Consider the following 10,552-nt stretch of genomic DNA (forward strand, 5'->3'; position numbering starts at 1 on the left):
TCGCGCCTAGCGAAGAATAAACCTCTGCAAAGATGCTCCACCGTCGCTTAACATGTAGAAAAGTTCCTACCGCTCCAACACACACTGCCTTACGACTGGAGACTGTCTCAGACTTTGCTCTTACGACATGAGAGCAGTATCCACAAACACGGACGTACATACCCGTCTGGGTGCTGCAGAGCACACCAAATTATACGTGATTGCTGCGCAAGAGGCCAAGAGCAGGAGCGACGTGCTGCAGGCACGGTCACCATGCGCGAGAATAGGTTCTTTCACGAAGTTTAGGTGGTGTTGGTTTTGTTCTGTACTCATCTCTGGTCCATTTTCTAGATTTTCACGAAGTCTTGTCAACTAGTCTGGCCATTCCTCGCCTCTGTCCTCAGCCCTAAAAGCCCATCAGCATCAACAACTAATACTCACCAGCAGTTGTAGAATCCGAATTCGACACGTTTTATGAAGAGCTAGAGGAAGTGGTCAGCAACGTGAATTTCTTCAAAAATCCGTTATTAAAGACTTCAACGCAAAACTAGAGTAGACCAAAGAAAAGGATCATAGGATCGAAAGCTTCGGACTTGGGGAACCGAATGAAGACGGCAATAGTTCCGCCGGGCTGTTGTTCCATACAAATGTTCTTTTCACAAAGAAAGATCATCATCGGTGGGTAGGGGAATCGTCCAGTGGCATGGTTCGTTCGAAGATTGACCACATATTCAAGAACCAGATTTGATGTCCACTTGACTCGGTAGTATATCTCGGTAGTACTATCATTTTGGTTCTGATCACCGTCTCTTTCGAGCGGAAATACGACTCAGCCAAAAAAAAAATGGAAGTGAACATCTGCTGTCGTCAACGAATTAGGAAAGAAAACGTATACAACTATTGGTATACTCAGTGAATCCTTGTCCTAAAGTGATTGGCAGATCGAGGAGGCCCCTCAAATGTGTGATGTGTTGCTCTTCAGAGGATTACGAGCCTGTGGTGAACGTGCCTCGAAGCCACGCAAGACAACCTTGCATCAGATTTGTCGAAAGTTGAAAACTGTCAGGGAACTGGTTGGAAGAAAAAAAGATTTCGAGCTGCGAATGCATCTCACGTTGATCGGTTAGTAGCAGACACTGGCTACGGAAAAGCTTAGCACGAGGATCCTTCAAAATGCAGACAGGAGAAATTTCTAGAAACACCACAAAGAAGGGCAAGTCTAAAGAAGTTTCGCATCTCTTCTCGAAATCAGATGAAAACGATCTCGAAGAAGTCCTACTCAAACCTTTTCCGTTCAACTCCTGCATCAAGCTCGATTGAATCCGACTCAGTGCCAACCAAGCCTTTCATCTTTCTAAAGTTTATAAATTAGTACCAGACTTGTCTGGGAGAATAAAAACACAGACTTGACACATCCAATATCCTTACAAGTCTCTGTTTCGGCTTCTGTTTAGGTTATCCTTTGTCTTTTAACGTGAACTAGCTCAAATCCGACTGTTTTTTTTTCAACCGGTTCAAATCTGGCCGACGCCAACAGGTCGCGGAAAGTTTCCCGGGTTGTGGAACTGTTTGTGGAGTTACGCCGTGTAGACGTCGGAGGCGGCCATATCATATCATTGCCGGTGAACAGTCCCACTACACATCCCCTAACTGCAGAAGTGAGTGGAACCATCAGTGGTCCCACCTCTACCACCGGGTATACCACTCCACGTCGAAGCTCGAAGCGTCGCCGAAGCTTATGCAATTGCACCAGACTCTTCATGTCGTTTTGACCCGACATTAACCTGACACGAGTTGTCGCCGTCTTTGTACCGTGATTACCCGTTCAGTAAATTGGTTTTATCAACAGAAAATTTCCTATGGTACCCGTACATTAGAACCTGTGTTCAAGTGCTTTCATCAGACTTTTATTATTTTTTAGTTATATGATAAGTTATCTACAATTTCAGAATCGAACAGTACACTCGAGTATGGTCAGAAAGACCTGAAGCCTGGTGCGGTAGCTGCGCTAGAAGCGGCAGCTAGCCATTGCGACCAATTTAGAACCCTCGCCAGATCCACTCGAAGGCAACTCCATGAGGCTCCAGGTCGTTTTGACCCGACTGTAACAATGGAAGACCCGATCAAAAAGCTTTTGAGCAGAATATGTGCATGGGAAAAACGAAGAGAAAGAAGAATACAATCGAACGCGTGGAAGCATAAAGGACAGAGTTGCAGCTGTTACATCATTCACAGAGTTACAATGCAGGTGCAAAGAACAGTCAACGCTTTCGAGATCATTGGTCGGGAGAACCGTTTTGACTTGTAAGGACGAATATTGCACCTGCAAATAGTTCTGTGCATAACCCCGGGAAGAGTGAAGAAAGAAATTCAGGTAAAATGTAGTTGAGGTGGGGGACCACTCTGACGCAGCTGAATCAAACCGTGTTACTACTGTAATACGGCGTGTGATGGAGAGGACGCAAAGGTGCAAGGACGTCAATAGAGCACAAATACAGTTCTTAGGTGACAAATGGGTTTCCCATCTGTGAAGAATTTGAGAAGAATTATCAATCGACAGGTCATCACTAAAGTGAATAGGTGAGTCACTTTGAAAAAAGCATCAGTCTTAGAGGATCCACGATACGTAGGTTAAAGCTTAAGTTAAGGTTAAAAGAGAAAAGAAGGACAGAATTAGAACTATTACGCTTTAACTTTGACAAACCTTCCAAACAAGCTTAGCAAAAGTGAATAACTAAGTCATGACTTCAAAAGAAAGAAAAAACCAAAATGGATCCCATACCAATTCACGATCACCAAGCATGCATGCAACAGCTTCTATTCATGCGTTTTCGATTTCTATTCGCAAGCTGGTGACCCTAAAGAGCGCTGTTGGGTTGGTTCACGAAGGCTGTTTGCGTTCGTCTAGTTCGTGACTTTACGAGGATTTCCTTAGTAGAAGCGAGATCGCTCTTTCCACAGCAAACCACGGTTGGGCCGTTCTTCAAATTCCTACTTGGACTTGCGACCTCCAGCCACGTAGTAATTAAAATGAAATAGCGAAGAGTTGGCATGTTAGCAGCAGCGATCATACAAATGAACGGTTTCACCTCGAGAGTGGTTTCTGTGCTGCATGTACGAACGTTTTTGCTCCTGTTGTGATCTTTTTCGCGTTCTCAATGCAGGTCAGTACACGCTATTATAGTAGTTCACAGTAGATGTACAAGCCATATTACAGTAGTAGAACGGCTCGATTCTGTCGCGTCAGAGTGCCCTCCCGTAGCTACATGTTACCCAGAAACTGCAGGATGTCTCCTGCAAAGAGTACTTTCTTACCGTAAAAGAAGTAGTAAAAATGCTCCTTATTTAGGGACAAATACACCAACTCTGCTGCTAGGTACTGACGAAGTAAGCTGATTAGCTACGAATAGCTGAATATTCCCTGAAAAGATGTGCTGTTCGAAAATCCTAATTAAAGGCCACCCCACGAATGTGGAGTGGTACGGATTTCCGGTGGAGTATTCGTATACGGGGTCGTAGATTATGGGGAGGATGGTGATTCCGTTCATTTCTTCCTAATTGCCGCAGAAAACGGGCCGGAAGATACGGCTTCGAGCGTTCCGGCGCACTATTATCTGCAAGGAGTTCGGTTGGAGCGCGCCAGCCCTGTGCGGCACCACATCTTCCGTTTTTTACGGCAATTAGGAAGAAATGGACGGAACCTCGCCCCTTTCCATAATCTACTATCCCGTATACGAATACTCCACCTGAAATCCGCATCACCTCAAATTCGTGGTATGCTGCCTTTAATACGAAAGATTAACATCTAAACTTGCGAGCTCATATGCTACGACTGCACCGATGCTTAGCAGAATGAACGCTTGTGCAGCTACTGGGAGATTTTGTACATTGAAGGCAGCAGGAAACGAAGATGCTGAGATCTGTAGGCGAAAAGATAGAGGTAGGGGTATAGATAACGACTATGAACGTGCTCACGCTCTGCTCCTGAAAAACGACAGGGTATGGGACCTTCGTGTTTAAAATTCCTACGAGCCATAGCGTGCCGTTCCTTCTCACGTGTCGGTTCTCTCAGTCGTCACGCCTCTACAAGGCTATAAGGCGCCTTGTAGGAAATCCGAACACGAAGACCACTTCCCTTCCCGTTTTTCAAGACAATTAAGGGGAATTGAGGGCGAATTGGTCATATTCGTTAATAGTTAATCTGCACCCCTAACTTAACCTTATCGTGGAGAGATATCAACATCGTCAAATTCGTGGAGTGCTGTCTTTAACAGCGTCATTGGTTGGAATGGTTCATGGAAAGAATTAGAAGGATAGAAAGAATGCCCACATTTCTACTTTTCCTGCTCACGCTCAGCAGCCGTGAAGGGCAATTCATTTGTTATTCTGTCTGTTTTACCTAATTCACCATTCAAGAATCTTGTAGAGCCCGAAACTGGCTAACGTTCTCACCCGGATTTCACTGCGTAACTGATTCTGAATTTCTTGCGATGAGTCGGCAATGCATACCTCACGGCCGGTATTGCTTTCGCTTGTTGGAGCAGAAACTCTGAACACAACCGATCTTCGCTGATATGGAGACTGGCCAGAGGAATACATGTAGTTGGTGCAGAATGCGTTCAACCAGGTGGGCGCAACACACCTGCCGCAGTGCACATTCTTCGGTCTTATACACACCTCTAATACCCTAATCTAATACCCTTCGTTCTGCTCCATTCATACTCACCCAATTAGACAAATCCAGCATCAAGTACACATTTTGAATTCTTCCAATTAATTTCCTTTAATTCTAATCCACCTAAAAAAATTGTCAGCTAGTTTAGGTAAATCTACCTCTGCGCTTCGTGCGGAACTTCGCATCCTCTCATTCACTTGCAAGATACTTGGAGCGCAACTCTTTCGATGGAGCGTTAAGTGACACTGGCCTCGTTTCCCTAATACCTGCGAACAGTTCGGGTTCTTGAGGTGTAGCTCAAAGCTGTAAACACTTTGTTACCAGAGAGGTGACCGCAAGGCAGGATGCACTCGGCCTTCTTCACTACTTCTTTCATACTTTCATGTAATTCTCCTATTTATCAGTCGTTCTCTACCCAATTGAAGGAATGCAGACCCGTTCGGGAGATATATTTTTGCTCTGAGGTTGAATGGAACAAAAATACCCATCCGATATTCTCATAAATTTCTCACCTTCTCTCCCAGGTTCAACCTAACCTAACGTAACCTTCAACCGGTTTGTACTGCCAAAAATAGCCAATCTTCGTTCGTCTGACTGATGTTTGGTGTTATAAGAACGATGTTAGTGGAGAAACGAAGAAGATGTAATTGCCGGTCATCAACTTCCGCTGCCCTTTACTTCATTCCAGCCCTCGCGTCACATCCTCGAGGATAAGACTGAGAGTGGGACGGTGAACCCATCTCGGCGCGTCGATTGTGACTGTTTTGCAATTCTTGAAATCTGTTTATATACTTACAGTCATTGGCTTGAAGCAGTGAGGAACCAGCGTTCCTTGAATCCTGTTTAGGATTATTCTTGTAAAGAGCTGGTAGATAAGATACAGTAATCAAACTGGAGGACAGTTGCCGATATCGCGTGATTCATCATTCCTATACGGTACGACACGATTCTGCTGTTCCTCCACTGGTCAGAAATCCTGCTATTCGACAAATAACATCTGAATACCGATGGTAGAAGGTTGACGATGACTGGTAGAATGTCTAGGATTGGATCCCACAGGAACAGAACGCCGTGTATCCACCGATATGCCATGGATGGAAGGTATCGGGGTCACATGTCCACCATCCTTCAGATTGTAAGGAGTGGACATTGTTGTCGACGAAATTAGAGAAGAATTCATGAACTACCTTCTCCGCACCCCTTCTGCAGTGGTTGTTACATTTGATTCCAGAATGTGGTTATCTTTGCCAAAAGATTGAGGATAATTCTTGACTGACATTATGGATGTACGCCGCAACAACGTCGTGAAATGCTTCTCTTCTTTCGTCGATTGTTTTTTTTTTGACTTTTTGAGTAGAAATTCACGAGCTTGTCCGTGTTCTCGGCGGCTTGAGCTGTACCAATTTCGGAGCTAAAGAGATCTCTTGGCGGCTTTCAACTCCTGTCGTTTTTCACACAGACGTCGTCACTAAGATGTATACGAACTTATCACAAAGCCATGATGGTTTTGAGACTCCGCTTTATGAACCTGAGTGAGAAATAGAGCCTTGTTGATGAAATGATGATCCGTTTCCATATTGAAGTAGAAAATCGACATAAGAACAACAAGGTAAGGTTGGTCTCGACTGGACCGTATCTATCACCTAGGAACGTTAACCCACATCTGCGACACCTCTGTGGGAAGTTACATAAATGGATTCATTTTCTTTGACAAGACTTTTCGCCTTGACGCAAATTTATGTAGGTTGCTAACATTTTAAAGGCATCACCTCACGAATCTGGAGTGGTGCAGGTTTCAGCCGGGTAATGCATATACGGCGTGGTAGATTGTGGGGAAGAGGGTGATTCCGTTCATCTCTCCCTGTGTCAGTGTAAACGGAACGTTGTTTCTTACAAATTTCTCTATTGCAACGCGCCCCTCTTGCGCCCTCCCGCCTGCGATTTGTCGAGGTCCCATTCCGACGGATCGCAGGCAGGGCGGGGCGCAATGGTTGCGCATTGCAACACGTCCGGTCAGAGAGTGATTCCGTTCATCTCTCCCTGTCAGTGTAAACGGGTCGTCCGTTTACACCGACACATTGAGAGATGAACGGAATCACCCTCTTCCCCACAATCTACGACCCCGTATAGGCAGTACCCGGCTGAAACCTGTGCCACCCGAGGTTCGTGGAGTGATGATTCTAATCAATCTTCTTAATAATAGAAAATTTTAGTCTTATGTTCCATTTTTAATCTCAAATTTTGATAGCTGACATACCACATAAGAGATGCTACTAAAGATAAGTTCCCAAACTGTGTTTATGTTAGCGTTGATACGAAAAATTAATGTTGGACCAAACGTACTTCATGAGTGTTTAGTTTATATTTTTTCAGCAGATGTGCCTTCACACTCACCAAGAGCGACTCGGATCGGTTTGGCGTGGCGTGTCCGCAGAATAAACGAAATGCTCGCCGGGTAATGGCATGAACGTTCCGTTAATAGGATACCCGGAGCAGCATTTGTTGCAAACATAACCCAGTTGAACGCGTTTCGCGAGTTCACCGGATCATCACGGGGAAACTTACCCGGCGTTTATTACTGGTCTGCTTACTGACCAAATTCCGTTAGGATTGCTGGCAATGGCACAATGTGCTGGCGTCTCTTCCATCATTCTTGCTCGATTTCCTCCTCCTCGGAAATGTTCATTGTTTGACCTGATACCGTGCTCCGCATTCTCTTCTCGTTCAAGTGTCCGATCGTTGTGCCTTACAAAATCGCAGAGCGACTCGTACAGGGGTGGTGCTTCGTCTTCCTTGTACACTTGATCATAACGAGGTGGAGGATCAGAAAAACCATAGTTTTCTATGCCCATTCGTTCTGGAAGAACATATCATACTTGCGTTAACGTTTGAATGTTTTGACTGACTGCACTGAAAACTTAGCGTACCCGGCTCCCGAACAGTCTCTGTACCCATAGTCGTAGTTGGATGTCGCCTTGCTTCGGTCTCCTCTCGACGTCTAAACAGACCATGAGTAAATTGATGAATAAATCCAACTCTTCTTACTTGTTTTCTGAACTTTCGCAAACCTCTTGTAAGTACAGTATACGAAGATTATACGAGCTGCACACATTACAGCAGCAAGCGAAAGTATGAAGGAGACTAGGACGAGTAGAAAATGTGTGTATTCTTTGAAGTGAACATCATCGTACCTAGGAAAAAAATTAACTTAATCCGAAATATAAAGAATGTACCGATTTTCATTTTCCTTTCATTGGCCCACAATTTATGAAAGCATTTTTGGTTTCTTCATTCTTGTGCACGGATTTTACCTAAAGGCTTTACCTCACGAATTCGGGGTGGTACGGTTTTCCGATAACTAAAGACTATGTGGGGTCGCAATTTGCAGAAAGGGGTGAGATAGCGCTTATTTCTTCCTAATTGCCATAAAAAAAGGCCCGAAAGATGCGGTGCGTGCACAAGGCTGGCGCGCTTCGATACAACTCCTCGTAGACGACAGCCCCTCGAAACGCCCGATGCCTCATCTTCCGAACCGTTTTTTACGACGATTAGGAAGGCAGTCCCACCGGAGACCCGTACCACCCCAGATTCGTAGGGTGATGCCTTTAAGGCAGGGATGATGAATGACAGTTGGTGGGTACAAAGAGATTTTAAAAATCTCGAGTGAAGAGTTTCGTTCGAGGTTTAGTTCCTTTCGTTTTCCGCATAACGACACGGTACAAATTTTCTCTGAGCCGAACAGGAAAAGTGGTACTAAAATAATCAGAAATAATAGATAATAATCTAGTCATTATATAAGTCTGATTGTTAACTACGTGGTGACCCTGCTTTAACTAAACGCAGTCAGGCATCTGGGTATACGCTCTGAAGCTTACGAGCTGTATAACTTCCGACATCTGCATGCACTGCTTGCTGCATTGCAGAAGTATCAACAATTACACAACCAACAATGCTAATGTAGGGGAAGGAGGAGGCCGCGCAATAGCTGTGAAAAATGACTACAACAACTTGTTGGAGGAGTTTGAATCCACGTCGTCAAGCCTTCGTACGACTGCGGTATCGCAGAAGATACAAACCCAGGATCGTAAGTTCACCGAACCTACGGAGACAGCCAAAGAGAACAGCAAAAATGCTTCCTATGATGAACTCAATGCGTTAATGTCTGATATACCCAGCCAGTAGGATAATAACTGTCGGAATCGACCCCAACGCGAGGATGAAACTTGAGCAACATTGTACATTGTCACAAATGTGAAAGAAGAACCAAGATTGTCCACTCTTCATTAGGCTAAGGTTTCGGCGTCAGCAAAACCAAGGACAAGAGAGCCCTAATCATCGTAGCCACTTAAGAAGCCACCCTGCCGCTATGTTAGCCGACCTCCTCGTGATAGATTCGCTCCGCTAGAGCTAATTAGGATGGAAACCCAATATTATTTCGTAAATCAAATCCCGCAAAGGTTTTGATAAAGAGCCAGCTCCTTGGTCACAATTATGCACTCTTTCTCCCTCTTCATTTTTGAATTTATTTTAGTTTGTCCGAAAGACGTGCAAACAAGCACTTCAGAATTTCACGTTTTTGAAAGTGGTATTTGAACGGCAAATCAAGATGCTTAAAAAATGGTGTTATGCTGCGAAACACACGTCAGATGAAGATAACCGTCTTGTTCTTTCTTAGGTGAGCAGACGTGCCTCATCGTTCCCTACACGTTCAAGAGGAATCATAGGCGCTCATTTTACGTGCTGCTTGAACTCTTAAATTAGTCTGATACCTGGGCTGCACGTTGAAGAAAAACAGCAGCCGTAAGAGTGTTATACAGTAAAGATGCGCTAAGGTCTGACCGCAGCCGCAACACCCGCTGTAATGGCGAATTTTGACTGGAAGGAAAAGAAGTTGCTGTTTTGCTTCATTTGGCCTAGGGCATGCCACAATGAAGACTTTAAGTGGAAGTGAATATGGTGTTCCTGTGGGTAATACGTGGAGAGCATCAACATCTGACACCGCCGTCGAAAGTGGTCACTGAAATTTGTCAAATCGCTTCTTCGGTCAGATTATGAGATCAGCAGATCTCCTTGTTCAGTTTTTCCTAAAAGATTCCAAAATTCCCCCTTAAGAAAAATGAAGATTGACACGGATTTCAGAAAAACGCAGGTAATCGGGACCTCAACCAGCATTTCAACCATGTAACTGAACTACCTCATCCGGAGAAATTGGACCGAGTACACCAATAGTATGGGATCTAATCTTAGTCAAGAAAACCACTTCAATTCCCCGGTATAGTCGGGTCAAAACAACCTTAAACACGTTCCACTTCGGCCAGGCAAAGAATCACGAGATGCCTAAGAGGAAAATACGGTCACCGTCATGGCAAAATTTTCTTCAGTGCGTTCTCTTACAATGACGTGCTACTATTTTTTGTCTGCAAAGGCGCCATAGCATGAAACCCTCATTTCTTGCGTCCTTGAATATTCGTCGTTTTTAACTCAACGAATCTGTATTACTTGCTATTTACTATGTTTTGCAGTAGCAGTAAGTAAATGAAATACCTCTGAGTTGTGCTTGTTGTACTGGTAAAACTCAAGATGTTTCCAGTGGATTGATGTGTCGTTTCCATTTCTGAAGTGTTCGCAAAGTTCTAGAAAGGAATTGTACACACTTGCTATTTGAACCAAAAGTGTAGTAGCTTTTTTTCAGAAAAAAAAGGTATTGCAAAGGTAGAGGTAGTGCTGAAAAAGTCGAACATGGGTAGAAGAATATAGGGTTCATTATAGCGTGGAGGCAAGAAGGCAGGCCAGAACCCTGACCTGATAGCCTTAGTTTACATGGATGCAACTCCTTACACCCAAAAGTGAGGAGATGAAAACGTGGATAGTGGATTCATCGTAGAACATGCGCCAGGA

At 44.4% G+C, this 10,552-nt stretch overlaps 1 protein-coding gene across 3 annotated transcripts; it reads right to left on the reverse strand.

The window, feature by feature from the left end:
* Positions 1-351: 351 nt before the first annotated feature.
* RB195_010720 (uncharacterized protein) lies at positions 352-10,266 on the reverse strand (the record flags this gene model as incomplete). Of its 3 annotated transcripts, XM_064191848.1 has the most annotated exons (11): positions 352-385; positions 1,265-1,333; positions 1,964-2,081; positions 2,221-2,302; positions 3,295-3,319; positions 3,384-3,400; positions 4,432-4,528; positions 7,220-7,511; positions 7,582-7,652; positions 7,723-7,845; positions 10,199-10,266. In XM_064191848.1, the coding sequence occupies 11 exons, from the start codon at positions 10,264-10,266 to the stop codon at positions 352-354; spliced, it is 996 nt and encodes a 331-aa protein (XP_064049429.1). The 3 variants fall into 3 exon arrangements, with proteins under 3 accessions (XP_064049429.1, XP_064049430.1, XP_064049431.1); XM_064191847.1 differs by lacking the exons at positions 352-385; positions 1,265-1,333; positions 1,964-2,081; positions 2,221-2,302; positions 3,295-3,319 and adding an exon at positions 3,783-3,899 and having other exon boundaries at positions 3,380-3,400; XM_064191846.1 differs by lacking the exons at positions 352-385; positions 1,265-1,333; positions 3,295-3,319; ... (4 more) ...; positions 7,723-7,845; positions 10,199-10,266 and adding an exon at positions 2,946-3,050 and having other exon boundaries at positions 1,988-2,302.
* Between the last annotated feature and the right edge of the window lie 286 nt (positions 10,267-10,552).

This window comes from Necator americanus, chromosome III (assembly GCF_031761385.1).
Source record: "Necator americanus strain Aroian chromosome III, whole genome shotgun sequence".
NCBI classification, from domain to species: domain Eukaryota; kingdom Metazoa; phylum Nematoda; class Chromadorea; order Rhabditida; family Ancylostomatidae; genus Necator; species Necator americanus.